General features: G+C 44.2%; 1 protein-coding gene across 2 annotated transcripts in view; it reads left to right on the top strand.

Annotated features, from left to right (window-relative positions):
• Positions 1 to 5467: 5467 nt before the first annotated feature.
• Positions 5468 to 15542, top strand: part of Cs (citrate synthase) — a 25423-nt gene continuing 15348 nt past the window's right edge. Inside the window, exon 1 of one of the 2 annotated variants that reach the window (XM_031349117.1) lies at positions 5468 to 5707. In XM_031349117.1, coding sequence (XP_031204977.1) covers positions 5666 to 5707 — 42 coding nt within the window. In that variant the 5' untranslated portion in view covers positions 5468 to 5665. The remainder of the gene's footprint in view (positions 5708 to 15542) is intronic. The other variant, XM_031349118.1, reaches the window with a different exon arrangement.

Here is a 15542-nt window from a genome sequence, read left to right on the forward strand (position 1 = left end):
TAAATATGACTAGTTTTCTGCTTGTTCTGGAACTCACTCTGTAGACTAGGCTAATTTCAAACTCAGAGATTTGCCTGCCTCTGCCTCCCAAGTGCTAGAACTAAAGGCATGCACTACCATGCCTGTCTGAGCCTGAGCCTATATTCTTAACCTTGCAAATCAAATCAAGTTCTAATTTGAGTGCTAGATGCCTGTTTTTTTGTTTGTTTGTTTGTTTTGTTTTGTTTTTTGTTTTGGTTTTTCGAGACAGGGTTTCTCTATGTATTCCTGGCTGTCCTGGAACTCACTCTGTAGACCAGGCTGGCCTCGAACTCAGAAATTCACCTGCCTCTGCCTCCCAAGTGCTGGAATTAAAGGCATGAGCCATCATGCCCAGATGACAATATTTTAAAGGAGGTCAAATGCAGGGTTTTGCCCATGCTAAGCAAGTGTTCTACCATTAAGTTATGTATTTCCAGCTTAGAACTCTTTGCTGAGGTGGTGAGATGGCTCAGCAGGTAAGAGCACCAACTGCTCTTCCAAAGATCCCGAGTTCAAATCCCAACAACCACATGGTAACTCACAACCACCTGTAATGAGATCTGACAACCTCTTCTGGTGTGTCTGAAGACAGCTACAGTGTATATTGATATAATAATAAATAAATCTTTGGGCTGGAGGGAGCAGAGTTGACTGGAGCGAATGGGGCTGACCAGAGTGAGCAGAAATCCTAAATTCAATTCCTAACAACCACATGAAGGCTCACAACCATCTGTATAGTTAGAGTGTACTCATATACATAAATAAATAAATCTTAAAAAAAAAAAACTCTTTGCTGTTGAGAAAGAGCAGAGACAAAGTTCTTTTTTTTTTTTTTTTTTCAATTCTTTTTTTGTTTGTTTTTTTTTTGGTTTTTCGAGACAGGGTTTCTCTGTATAGCTCTGGCTGTCCTGGAACTCACTCTGTAGACCAGACTGGCCTCAATCTCAGAAATCCGCCTGTCTCTGCCTCCCAAGTGCTGGGATTAAAGGCAGGCGTGTGCCACCACCTCCTGGCTCAGTCAGTGCTCTTAACTTCTGAGTCATCTCTCCAGCCCTCTTTGTAACTCTTTAAAAAAAGAGATGTTATTCCTATTTTACAGTGGCTCATTGCTAAAGAACTTATTGAGCATGTGCACCACTCTGAATTTCTTTCTTAATAATGGAAAAAAAAATACTGAGATAGTATTCCTTTCTTTTTCTTATTTTGAGGCAGGATCTCACCGTGTAGTCCTAGGTGACTGAACTGGATTTCCTCTTTATTGCTGGGTTTTGATTTGTTTGCTGGTTTTTGAGACAAGGTTTCTTTCTCTGTGTAGCTCCCGCTGTCCTGGAACTTACTCTGTAGATCAGATTGGCCTGTGTGCCACCACACCCAGTTTTGGTTTTGACTTTTGAGATAAGGTCTTGCTTGGTCTCCCTGGCTGACTTACCACGATCCTCCTGCCTCAGCTGCACTGCTAGAGTTACAAGCATGTACCCCCACACCCAGATATAAATTATTCTTTGTTTCATTTTTTACTTTAAATTTTTTTTAAATTATTTTTTATGTGTATTGGTGTTTTGCTTACATATATGTCTGTGTAAAGGTGCCAGATCCCCTGGAACTGAAGTTAGAGACAGTTGTAAGGTGCCATGTGGGTGTTAGGAATTGAACTCAGATTCTCTGGTAAAACAGTCAGTGCTCTTAACTGCTGAACCATATCTTCAGGTCCCCTCATCCCCACAGGGTTTCTGTGTGTAGCCCTAGCTGTCCTGGAACTTGCTTGGTACATGAGGCTGGCCCCTGCCTCAAGAGTACTGGGATTCAAGGTATTTTCCACACCTGGTCTCATTATTCTATTTTATAGATAAAGAAGCAAGCTCAGAGAGGTTAAGTGGTCTTGCTAGTCAACAAGGAACCAAGAATCCACCTATGGTCATCTTAGCCAGCGATCTTTCTGCTACACCTCACTTTAGGAAGTACAGTCTGCATGTATTCTCTAGTAGTTGTATAAAGTTTTTTTTTTTTTTTTTTTTTTTTTTTTTTTTTTTTTTTTTTTTTTGGTTTTTAGAGACAGGGTTTCTCTGTGTAGCCCTGGCTGTCCTGGTACTCACTCTGTAGACCAGGCTGGCCTCGAACTCAGAAATCCGCCTGCCTCTGCCTCCCAAGTGCTGGGATTAAAGGCCACCACCACTACCACCGCCCGGCTAAAGTTGTATTTCTAAGATGTGTTTGCAAACCACCTGGGGGTTTGGACATGGGAGTTTGTGACAATCACCAGCAGAGAAGCATTGCGCCCTCTGATTCCCTTTTTCCAGACTGTTTCTTATCTGATGCCCATTTTGAGGGTGAGAGCAGAGGATAGTCAGTTAAGACTGAATTGTCTAACAGAAGCAGCTATTGTGCTATTCCTATTTTACAGTGCAGTAGCACATGACTGTTGCCTGAGCTTTTTGGGAGGCTGAGGCAGAAGGATTGCTTGAGCTTAGTTAGGAATTTGAAGTCAGCCTGGGTGATAGTATAAGACCCTGTTTCTTCAAATTATTCCAGGGTTGAGGTGCTTCACATGTAACGCTTTCCTTACTGTTCATGAGCCCTTGCGTCTGATCCCTACTATCTTGTTCACTGTTGTCATTTCAGCTGCTACGTGGTTCTCTCTCTTATCTGTATATGTTCTAGGGTGGGTGTCTCCAGTTACGTACATTAGTTATAGATGTGCAAAGGTTTTACAGAGGGGCGAAACTGCATAGTTCTTATCTTTTAGAGAACCTTTACAGCAGCACATTGTGCTGATGTCTCTAGGAGACCTTAGACGGTGATTCAAAAATCCTCTAGGGTCAGGGTGTGGTTTAGTGGAACAATATTTGCCTAGTATGCAGGATGCCTTGAGTTTCCAGTAGGAGTAGATGGTAAAACCTGGCAGAGAGACATGAGCTCTGGAATGAGGCAGATTTGAGTGTGAATTCTAGCTAGGCCAGCTATGAGCAATGGCCCTTAGCCAGACATTTTATCTGAGTTTCCTTCTCTTTAAAGGTACTATTACCTACATATTATAGAGTTGTAAGGATTAATTAAGATGACTCATGTACTATAGTTAGAGAGTAACTTGAAACAGTGAGCACTAACTACATTAGCTTTGTTCAGCTAGGCATGGAAGTATATGCCTATGATCAGGAGGATCACAAGTTCTCCACCAACCTAGGCAATTTAGAGAGATTTTTGCCTCAAAGTAAATTTAATTTTTCTTTTATATCCAAGGCTGTCCTTGAATTTACTGTGTAACCAAAGATGACCTTGAACTCCAGGGTTTCCTGCTTCCACCTCCCAAATGTTGGGTTTATATATGCATATGCCATTCCTGGTTTCTCAACATTTTAAAAAACAGGGCTTTGCTGTAGCTCATGGCTTAGCATATGTGAGACTCATGTAACCATACACACATTCCTGTATACACAGAGAGAGAGCAAGCTACTGTCTAAGGAAGTTTGTTTACCTATAGGACACGATTTTAAGGGGATTCTACAGCCCTAATTTTCCCACTTGCTTTTGACCACTAGGGGGCATCATTGTCCCTGAGCATTTTGAATCTTCCCAAGGTCACAACAATGATGTCGAGTCTTCTCTGTGGCCCCTTCTTGTTCTCCTTCAGGTAGGTATATTTGGACCTAGAGTGTACTTAGCTGTTATATTCATGGTGGTCTTAACTTTCCCATCTATGTTCAGAAAGAGACTCTAGGGCTAGGGATTTGATTTGGTGTTTTGAGCATTTGAATAGGATGTTAGAAACCATATGAATTCCCAGCAATGAGGGACAGACAGACTGATACAGCCTCAGCTTTTCTGTGATACCACTTAACCCCCTTCATCTCTGGGCTTTCACATTGATTTTAGAACAATGAACATCAGGATTAAACAACTTCAAATAAATAAAATTTTGACGTTAAAATACAGAATCCTATCAAGGGGCTTAAAGCATTTACTGTCCCCACATTCCTCCTGAAGTTATTAAAACTCCAGTTACCATATGGCCACCCAATAATTGTCCCTTCGGCAGCCTCACCTGATGGGGATGGCCTCTTGTTACTTACGGCACTGGAGTTCAGGCCTCTCATCTGCTAGCTAGTCTCTGTGGATAATTAACTATGGGGGAGGAACCAGGTCAGACGATTCTGGGGATATGAGGAAACCCCATGTGAGATGCTAAATTGTGAGCAAATATCGATCAGTGAAGCTTTGAAGTTCTGGGGGAGGTGGTCTAGGATTATTGCTTCTCCAGGGGTGCAGTTTCTCTTGATAAAGTTCTCTTCTAAGAACTACCTGATTTCCACGCCAGAACAACATTGCTGGGCAGGTATGAACACTTGGGGAAATGGGGGTTTTCTTTTTCTTTTCCAAGTCTAAGCCATCCTTTATAAACTACATCCTCTATAAACAAGGACTATCTGAACTTGGCTTCCATGGATACTGAGACCTCTGCACTTTGTTACTGCCATGTGGTAAGATAAAAGGATCATACATTTGGGGCTTGGGGTTTATAGATAAGGTGCCCTGATCATTGGGTCAGCTTCTCTCCACCCTTAGGCCAATTACACAGTAGGCACAGGAAAGTACATAAGTTCTGAGGTGTTCTACCCAGGGGCATTTAAGAGTGATGTGTAAGATCATTAAATCTCTGTGTCATTCACTGCAATGGTTTCTGATGAGAGAGAGCCAAGTAGGACAAGTGTCCTTGAGTTCTTTGGAAATACTGTGAATGATGCGACAAAAAGATAGAGTGTCTGACACCTGATCTTGAGTGGAGGGTTGCAGCTCCTGATCCTATGGCTAAATCTGAGGTGGGCTGGCTCTATGGGGTTGTATGAAGAATGACAGGGTCATAAGGCCCAGGACCGAAAGACTGAAAGGCTCCTCACATAAGGGGGATTCTGTAAGACAGATTCCATACAGTTCAAAAACATCACTAAAACATTCAGGATTCTGGTTTGGCTCCACACAACGGGGTCAGCATCTGTAACATCAAGATTTCTTCTGTTCACAAATGACCATCAAGCAACTAACTCTGGCATCATAACGGGTTTTCTGCGTGATGTCACCTCCATGGCCATGAAGTCATTAACCAAAGACATTCTTTAAGGAAGCATGCCAAGCAGATAGAGGAAATGCAATGGTCAGTTGCTGTGCGCTGTGACCTTCAAACGTCGCGCGCTGGAGCTTTATCGTTCGCATTCTCCGGAGACTCCGAAATGTGTTAAGGGCAAAGGGAAAAGCCCAAGAAGGAAGTTAACTGAGTTTTCAGGCACATCTTTAGACACCTACAATCCCCTCCCCACCCACTCCCAATTAGCCTAATCCTCATGGTCCAATCCTCTCCGCTATAACAGCTGTCAACGGCTCAGGTCCCGCCCCCGTTCCATCTTGGGCCAATGGTCGCGGGTGGGGTGGGTCCGCGGAGAGGGGCGGGCTCCAGGTTCGGCCGGGGGGCGGGGCCTCGCCGAGGACCCTGGGCTGGGCGCCTGTGCCGGTTTGTCTACCCTTCCCCTCAGCCGCCTCCTTTCAACCTTGTCGGCCGGTTGGCGCGGTCTCCATCCCAGCGGCGACCGCTCCTTTTGCAGCCGCAGCTCTCTCCCTTCGATCCCTTCCCGCCAGGTCCCGGAGTTCGCCCGCCATGGCTCTACTCACTGCGGCAGCCCGGCTCTTGGGAGCCAAGGTGAGCTTAAAGGAGGAAGCGCGCCCCGGCGTGCGGGGTGGGGCTGAGGCGACCGCAGGGCCTCCGGCACCGGCTCTCCCTCCCACGCCGCAGCGCAGCCCTCCGCGCCTTAAAGGGGCCCGGCCCTGGCGAGCCGCCAGCCCTTCCCGAAGCTCCTAGGCCATGTGCCGCGTGCCCTTCCGGCTGAGGTGAACATTGCCGGCGCCGGCCTGCAGCCCCCGGCGGCCCGGAGGCCCGCCTTCTGTCACGTCAAGCATCCGAGGTGGAAGCGAGGGATGCACGGCCCTGGCTGCAAGGCCAGAGAGCCGAGGTGTGGTGTGCCCCCCGAATTAGGGAGAGAACTGTCTGGAGGAGGAGTGGGGGGGGTGTACAAACACGTTCACTTGGTCACTGGGCTCATTTGGGCTCTGCTTGGTAGGGTGAGTCCTGCCAGGACCTGTTTCTTTCCTCAGTGTAATTGAAGCCCTTAAGTGACCCTGCTGTTTCAGTTTTGTTAGAGGACTAGACCCCCCCCCCCCCAGCTCCTCTTTGTCCATGGGACTTAATGTATACAGGAGGAGCTTGGATAGGGTGGGGCATTTCTGTTAAACCTCCTGATTGAGTATCACTAGCAAGAACCAGAAAGGTTGTTCCTCCAAGCTACGGCCAATAAATGAAGACTGGCGTGAGGTAGTAACACCGAGGTCACATGACTCAATTCTACTACCTACCAGGAGTACTTCCTCTTATTCCCCGGGGCCCTTTAATTTGATGGTTTGCCTTTTGAGTTCTGAAGTTCAAGTCCACATTTCATGTTATCACTACTTTGGGCTCTGCATAACTTGGGCCTTTAAACAGAGACCCAGCTATGCTGAGGGAATCTCAGCTCTCTAATCCAAGTGGGGAGAGTCCCACAAATGACCTTGGCTTCTCTTTTACTTTTAAGGAAACTAATAGGTTTTCTTATCAGTAGACTCAGTTTGAAGCTGAGTACACCTCGAGGGAAAGAAAAGACTTACAATGGTTTTGACTTCTGTGTAGGATGCATAGTTGTCAGATGTACCACAAAACCTGTAGGATTTATCTTGGACTTTTCTGTGTTCAGCAACAAGGTAAAGACTGGTTATTTGGTAGACACTTGTCTTACTTGGCTGTTGCTACTCCTGCTGCCAGGGAACTGGGTAAGGAAACCTCTTGGGAAATGAAGCAAGTTCTAGACGATGTTTGGCAGAATGGTGGACCTATAATTAGAACGGTTCAGAGCTGCTAGCCCAGACCAGATAGTCTAACAGTGAACTTGAAAAAGCCTTTGGATTTACTTTTTTTTGTGTTTATCTTGCCTCTTAAAGCCCTAGGGAATTTCAGAATGCTTTGGGGGATGACTGGGCCACATTTGTATTGTCATTCTTTACTTTTGTGTTAGATACGGAGTTGAGGATCCCAGAAACTTTAGAAGTCCTTTGGACTCTGTTGGTCAAGTTGCTTGAATCTCAATGTGTCTTGCCTTGAGTGGGATGGTACACTGGGGAAACAGAGACAGTGGCTACATAGTAAGTTTGAAGCCATCCTGAGCTGCATGGTACTCAAGTAAAGAGGTGAGACTTACTCTTGAAATCAGCAAAGACAGCCAGGTGGTGATGGCACACACTGTTGCCTTTAATCCCAGAAGTAGGTGGATCTCTGTGATCTGGACCTGGAGACCAGCCTGGTCTACAGAGTTACAGGACAGCCAAGATGACACAGAGAAACCCTGTATCAACAAAACAACAAAACCAGCAAAGCCTAGAAGCAGAGCATGGGGACTCTCAACTGTAAAGCAAGCACTGGCAGGCTTAGACAGGAGGGTCATTACAAATTCAAGGTCATCCTGGGCTTCACAGATTCACAGACTTGACAAGCTTGAGTGATTGCTGTGTAAGCATAAGGACCTGAGTTCATATCCCTACTTCCACCTAAAAGCTACACTTTGTTGCATCACCTATGACTCTTATAGGGCTGGGGTTGGGGGAAGAGTGGAGACAGATGGGACCTCAGGGTCACCTTTGCCAGTCAGTCTGTCAGGAAACAGGTTTTAATGAGGTTTTTTGAGACAGGGTTTCTCTGTGTAGCCCTGGCTATCCTGGAACTCACTCTGTAGACCAGGCTGGCCTCGAACTCAGAAATCCGCCTGCCTCTGCCTCCCAAGTGCTGGGATTCAAGGCATGCGCCACCACCACCCAACTTTAATGAGATTTTCTATTCAAATGTTAATAAGGTGAAGGTTAATAAGGTGAAGACCTATGGAGGAAGACACCTAAAGTCACAGGCACCCACACATAGGAAAAGAGAACAGCGACAATAAAACAAAACCACACAAAACTGTCAAAGCCTGACAGAATTGAGGGGTAGAACGTCGAGAGTGCCTGCAGTATACCTGGGAGTCTGAAGAGCCTCAGCATGCCAGCATTGCTCTTGCTTGGTTAAGCTTTCTAAACTAGCCCCGTTTCCTTAGTCATTGGTGACCAGAGAGGTGTTAAAGACTGATGGTGGTGCACGCCTTTAACCCCAGCACTTGGGGGGCAGAGGCAGGCTGATCTCTGAGTTTGAGGCCAGCCTGGTCTACAGAGTGAATTCCAGGACAGCCAGGGCTACACAGAAAAACCCTTTCTCAAAAAGAAAAAAAAGGGGCTGAAAATATGGAGATAGAGCTCAGTGATTTGCCTTAGATGTGCAAGACCCTAGGTTTATAAACCTTTAGTGTGTGCACCTGCACCAATGCATGGTTGTAATTCCAGGATTGAAGAAGCTAAGGTAGGAAGATCTCAAGTTCCAAAAGTTTCAGGCCAGCCTGGGGCTACATGAAACCTGTTAAGGGAAAAATCAAAATTAGAAAAAGGATATTTTTTTTTTTCAAAAAATAAAATCTGTCAAGACCTATAGATACGTAAGTAGATCTTGGCCAGGAGGCATGTAGCTCATGCCTATCATACTTGAGTTTGGTTTTGTCTTGATCTTTTCATAGGTGATCTGGAATTGGATAGGAGTTGGAATAGGGCCACCAGGTCACCTTTAAGCTTTTGAAGTAAACATGCTTAATCAGCCTATCTAAAAGGCATATTGTTTTAATAATCTCACCATGTAACCCAAATCTTCTTTCTTTTTTTTAAAGATTTATTTATTATATGTAAGTATACTGTAGCTGTCTTCAGACACACCAGAAGAGGGCGTCAGATCTCATTATGGATGGTTGTGAGCCACCAGGTGGTTGCTGGGATTTGAACTCAGGACCTTTGGAAGAGCAGTCAGTGCTCTTACCCACTGAGCCATCTCTCCAGCCTTGTTTTTTAAAAAACCTAGCAGAAGTGAGGAAACAATTTATTATTTTCCAGAAAGTGCTAAGGTGACATTTGATGTATTTGTGTCTGGGCACATGTCACTCAGCACCTATGAATGGTCAGAGGACCATTTATATGAATTAATTTCTTTGTTGTTGTTGTTTTGGGTTTCTTTTGTTGTTGTTTTGAGAGAGGGGGGGAGGGAGGGAGAGAAAGAGAGGGAGGGAGAGAAAGAGAGGGAAGAAGAGAAAAAGAGGGGGGGGTTCTCTGTGTAGTCTTGGCTGTCCTGTAGACCAGGCTGGCCTCCAACTCAGAAATCCACCTGCCTCTGCCTCCCAAGTGCTGGGACTAAAGGCGTGCACCACCACTGCCTGGCTTATGAGTTAATTTTTTGCTCCTTCTACAAACTCAGATCATCTGGTATGGCAGCAAGTGCCTTTGCCTGCTTGCTGGGCCTTCTCACCAGCCCAGGGATGAATTTCTAAGTTAAAAGTAATAAAAGTTAGTACATTAAAAAATAATAAATTGGAGCTGAAGAGATGGCTTATCAGTTAAGAGCATAAACTACTCTTGAAGAAGACCTGAGTTTGGTTCCCAGCACCCACATTGGGTGGCTTTACAATGGCCTTTAACTCTAGGTTCAGGGGATCCTATGCTCTCTTCTGGCCTTCGTGGGCATCTGTATGCACATGGCATATTCAGATGCATAAATTAAAAGAAAATTTTAAAAGTAAATGTTATAACCTAGGATATTGGCACTTACCTTAATCCCAGCATTCCGAAGGCAGATGCACATGGATCCAAACTCTTATGAGTTTGAGGCCAGCCAAGGCTGTATAGTGAGATCCTGTCTCCTGCACATAATTTTAAAAATATAACAGTCTTAAAAAGAACAGAATGGATTTTTGCTGAAACAAAAAATTAAGACTCTATTCTTTGTTTTCGATTTGGGCAACTCAGTCCTTTTCTGAGGTAAGAATGGTAATCTTTTATGGTCTTCCTACCTTGAATAATTAGTGGATTTGTAGGCAAGATACTGTGAGTGGGACAGGTAGGAGCCAGCAAGCCGGCTCAGTGGGTAAAGGCACTTGGCTGCTAAGCCTGATGACCGCTCCGGTCCCACGTGGTGGAAAGACAGAACCAAGTTCTGTAATTTGTCCTCTGACCTCCACACCAAAGCCATGGTGTATATGTATGGCTCAAGCACTTAAGTAGTATGTAATACAAAATTTAAAAGGAGATTGATAGGTAGATTTTATTTTATTTTATTTTATTTTTTTAAGACAAGGTGTGGTAGCCCTGGCTATCCTGGAACTCTCTCTGTAGACCAACCTGCCTGCCTCTGTTTCCTAGTACTGGAATCAAAGGAGTACACCACTACCACCTGGCTTAACAGATAGAATTATTAAGAGAATTCTTATTAGTATTAAGGGGGTCAGAGTATAAAATCTGGACTACTCTGCTTGGTCTGTAAGTGGCCTGACCAAACATTGCAGGCTAGCTTCCAGCATGACCATTGTGAAACACAGGCTGTAAATGGCTTTAGTTCTTTGACCTGATTCTGGAAACAGAGGAGTCTTTGTCCTAGGCCAGTTTACTGTTGTTGTTGGTTGGTTGTTTTTTGGTTTTTTTTTTTTTTTTCCTTTTTTTGCTTGGTTGTTCTTTTTTTAAATTTCCTTTTAAGTTTCTCTGAGACATGGTTCCATATAACTGAGGCTGGTTTTAAACTGATCCTACTTCTACCTCCCAAGTTCTAAGGTTATAGGTGTGTACTACCATGGCAGGCCTTCAGATTTTTTTTTTTAATTTTTAAAGTTTATTTATTTATTATATATAAGTACACTGTAGATGTCTTTAGACACAACAGAAGGGGGCATCAGATCTCATTACAGATGGTTGTGAGCCACCATATGGTTTAACTCAGGATCTCTAGAAAAGCAGTCAGTGCTCTTAGCCACTGAGCCATCTCTCCAGCCCCCTTCAGGTCTTAACTTATTTATTTTTGAGATTCATACACTAAGGGGGAAGGTGTTTCTATTTATTTTTGAAATAAGAGTCTCATAATGTAGCCCTGGCTGTTCTAGAACTTAATGTGTGGACCAGGCTGTCCTTCACCCTGCCTGATTTAGTTCACTATGAGTATGTTTGTGTATTTTCCTCTGAGAATGGTGGCTTCAAATCCCCCACCCCATCCCCCACCCCTGACCTAGAGTTGGAGGGATTGTGAGCTATCCAGTGTTGGTGCTGGGAACTGAACTCTGGTACTGCATCTTAACCACTTAGCCATCTCTCTAGCTCCAGCATTATTTTAGGTAGGGTCTCCTGTGTATCGCTTGCTGATCTGGAACTCACGGTATAGAGCAGTCTAGCCTTGAACTCAGAGTCCACCTGCTTCTGCCTCCATAGTGCTAGGACTAAAGACATGGGCCACCACTCCTGGCTTTTCTGTTTTGTTTTTGTTTTTTTGTTCAGATGCGCCAGAAGAGGGCGTCAGATGTCATTATGGGTGGTTGTGAGCCACCATGTGGTTGCTGGAATCTGAACTCAGGACCTTCGGAAGGGCAGTCAGTGCTCTTACCTGCTGAGCCATCTCGCCAGCCCCTCACTTTTCTCTTATCCCAGTAAAATAGAGATGATATTCTTTTTGATTGTAGCCCATTTAAGAACCATAATCTATTTCCATCAATAGTTTCAAACTCACTGGTCCAGGTACTTTGTGCCTACAATCCCAGTCCTCATTGATGCCAACCTGGGCTACATAGTGGGACCTTGTCTCAGAAATGAGACAGATGAGAAGTAACCAGTCGAGTGTACAACAAGCACACCTGTGACACCAGCATGCAGGAACAGAGAGAGTCAGAGCTAGCCTGGTTGCCGGAGAGCCTCTCACAAAAGAAATGAGCAAACTCAAGGCAACTGCATATGATATGAGGTTTGAAAAGGCTTAATGGTTGTGGTACTTGCACTTTCAATGCTGTAGGGAGGGAATCCTGGCTGTCAGCCATTATTCGCCAAGCTGTGGTAGCAACTCTCCCCATTAAGGAAAGAACTAAACTATAGAGTGAAGGAAAGAACTAAACTATAGAGTGAAGTGGCTGCCTGATTCTCCTGACAGCTGCTGCAGTGAGGTGACTCCTTGAGGCAAGCAACCAGAAGCCGAAATCCCTGGTGCCACGCCTCCAGGGCGGGGGTGGGTGGGGGGGGAGCTGGAAGAGAGAAGTTCAAGAGTGACTCAGAAGTTTGTAATCTGCCTGTCTTATCAGTGAGAATAACCTGAGTGTACTGTACAAAGCCATTCTGCAGCTCTCTGTGGCAGCCTTGGTCTGAATGGAGGAGGTGTGCCTGGCTTGCATGTGCCACTCCCCAAGCACCTCCTGTCTGGTGCTGCAGACATTTGAGAGGGTTTAGGGAGGAATTAGGCACAGGTTCAGGTTAGTATGATTATATACTGAGTCCCAGAATACCCTTGCCTATAGAGTAAAATCCTGTCTCAGTAACACCCCTCACAAAAAAATAAGAGATTGAGGAATTATTTCCTGTTTTGTTGCCAAAGGGAATTAGTGATTCACTTTTTCCTAGTAGAGTTTAACTGAGTTTTCCTGTTATAGCCAATACAATTCTCTGTTTTTTGTTTTTTGTATTTTGTTTTTTGTTTTTCTTTTTTTCTGATATGGTCTCACATAGCTCTTTTTGTTTGTTTGTTTGTTTGTTTGTTTCAAGATAGGTTTCTCTGTGTAGCCCTGGCTGTCCTGGAACTCACTCTGTAGACCAGGCTGGCCTCAAACTCAGAAATCCACCTGTCTTTGCCTCCCAAGTGCTGGGATTAAAGGGGTGGGCCACCACTGCCTAGCCTCACATTCCTCTTGAACTGGATATGGTTTGTAACCGAGACTGTTAAATACATGAGTTCACTCTGTAGCCCAGGCTAGCCTAGCACCTGAGTCTTCAGCTTCAGATTTTATAGTGCTTGGCATGTCACTACCATGCTTACAAGGCCAGTTTAAAGAAACAAGTATTATACAGACAAGTACTTATACACAAATTAGTGTCTTGAATGCTTTAAATTTTTTTTGGTTTTTCCAGATAGGGTTTCTCAATATAACAAACAGCCATAGGTGTCCCAGAACTTGGTTTGTAAGACCAGCTGGCCTTGAACTCTAGAGATCTACCTGCCTCTTTCAAGTGCTGAGATTAAAGATTTTCACCACTGAAACCAGCTTTTACTTAAGATTCTTTTTTTTAAACTTTATGTATATAAGTGGTTTGCCTGCATATGTGGCTGCATGCCACCTGCATGCCTGGTTCTCAGATCCTCTGGTACTGGAGTTACCATGATTGTGAGCCAGCATGTGAGTGCTGGGTCCTATGCAAGAACAAGTATGCTTAACTGCTGAACCACCTTTCCAGCCCTCCTGCATGCCTTTATACAAATTATTTCCTGTCGTTTATTTAACTGTTCTGAAAGTGGCTTACTGTGTGTGGTGCATACTATGCATAAGTGTGTAGGTACATATACGAGTGGAGGCCAGGTACAAGGTTGGGTGTCTTCTGTCACTGTCTGCAGATGCTTTGAGACTGGATGCTTATCCTTTTCAGGCTAGGCTGACTGGCTCTTAGGGTCCTCCTTTCTCAGACCCATGGTTTCTGAGTTATAGGTGCAAGCAGCATGCCTATTATCTTACTTTTTTTTTTTAACCTACATATTTAGAAGATGCTAATTATTGATAGAGATGCATTTAAAATAAATATGTTAAAATTTCCTGAAAAGAACTTACAGGTTATATTTAATAACAAAATGCCTAGTAATTTTATAAAATAGCTACAATTCAGTATTGATGTCTTGCTTTTTATGAGGGTTTTGGAGATTTGGTCTTCATGCTTGCAGAGTAAACATTCTTGCCCACTGAGCAATCTCCCACACCCCTAGAATTGGCCTTTTATTACCACTTTAGAGATTTGAAAGTGAGACTATTATGTTAGGTCTTGTAGCCAAGATAACAGAATGAAGTGGTAAACCTGCATTTAGAACTTGGTGCAATTTGTCATGTAAACTGCAGATTGAAATTAAGTCTGAGACCAAAGTCTGCATTTCCATTAATTCATTTACTTTTGAGACATGGTACAAGGCTGGACTCAGACTCATGCAGCTGAGAATTATCTTATTCTGATTGCCGTGCTTCTGCCTCCTGAGTGCTGAGACTGTTGGCTGTATCACCACACACATAAAGTTTATGCAGTCCTTTGAGGGAGCAGATCTGGGATCCAAGGCCTTGTGCGTGTTAGACAAGTACTTCTGCGAACCATCTGTGCCTGGTACCTGTAGAAGCCGGAAGAGGGCATTAGATTTCCTAGAACTAGAGTTACAGATGGTTGTAAGCTGCCATATGGCTGTTGGTAATTCTTGGTCCTATGGAAGATCAGCCAGTATTTCTATTTGCTGTTTAGACATGTCTCACTCTGTAGACGTTGTGATCCTATTGCCTCTGTGTCCCAAGTGCTAGGATTAAGGTGTGTACCATCCCATACTGGCTTCCCTTCCCAAATCAAGTATTCTGCATTCTTTGTAATTAAAGTTGTTCTAACTTGAATTTTTCCTTTATCATTTTGAGTAGTTTGTTAGTCAAGGTTTTAGAGAGTCAGTAAGGTGTGTGTGTGTGTGTGTGTGTGTGTGTGTGTGTGTGTGCGCGCGCGCGCCTGTACAGTACACATAGATAGATAATATATAAAAAATGCTAGGGCCGGGCGGTGGTGGCACATGCCTTGAATCCCAGCACTTGGGAGGCAGAGGCAGGCGGATTTCTGAGTTCGAGGACAGCCAGGGCTATACAGAGAAACCCGGTCTCAAAACAAAACAACAACAACAAAGAAAAGAAACAAACAAAGAAAGTCCATACCTTTCTTTTCACTTAGTCCCCCATAGACTTACTTTCTAAGTTCTTCTAGAAACACCCTTATTTTAGGGTTTTTTTGTTGTTTTTTTTTTTTTTTCGAGACAGGGTTTCTCTGTGTAGCCCTGGCTGTCCTAGAACTCGCTCTGTAGACCAGGGTGGCCTCGAACTCAGAAATCCGCCTGCCTCTGCCTCCCAAGTGCTGGGATTCAAGGCGTGCGCCACCACCGCCCGGCTCTGTTGATCATATTAAGTAGTTGTCTATTAGTTGCTTCTTTGTAGATATTCTGTGTGCTTTTAAAACCAAAGGGATGTTCATTCCTACTTCTACTTTTACGGGGCAAGACAGAACATGACAGTTGTAGTCTGCCTCAGTTGTAATTAGTATCTTTGTGTAATCAGACATGCAGCACCCTGGTTGTTCCTGTCTAAACTGGGAGAGTTAGAAATGCTGTTGTGAAAGGGTTGGACGGGTTAATGGAATAAGGAGACTTTAATGATGCAGACATCCTAGCAGCAGCAGCAGCAATTGCCAGAGGGGCCATTCAGACATACTGACAATTAAATGTGGATGCACTAGACACTGTAACAACTGTTGCTCAGAAATTCAGCTGTGTGAGGGACAGGACAGTTCTTTTTTTTTTTTTTTTTAAA

Source organism: Mastomys coucha, unplaced genomic scaffold (assembly GCF_008632895.1).
Source record: "Mastomys coucha isolate ucsf_1 unplaced genomic scaffold, UCSF_Mcou_1 pScaffold4, whole genome shotgun sequence".
Lineage (NCBI taxonomy): Eukaryota > Metazoa > Chordata > Mammalia > Rodentia > Muridae > Mastomys > Mastomys coucha.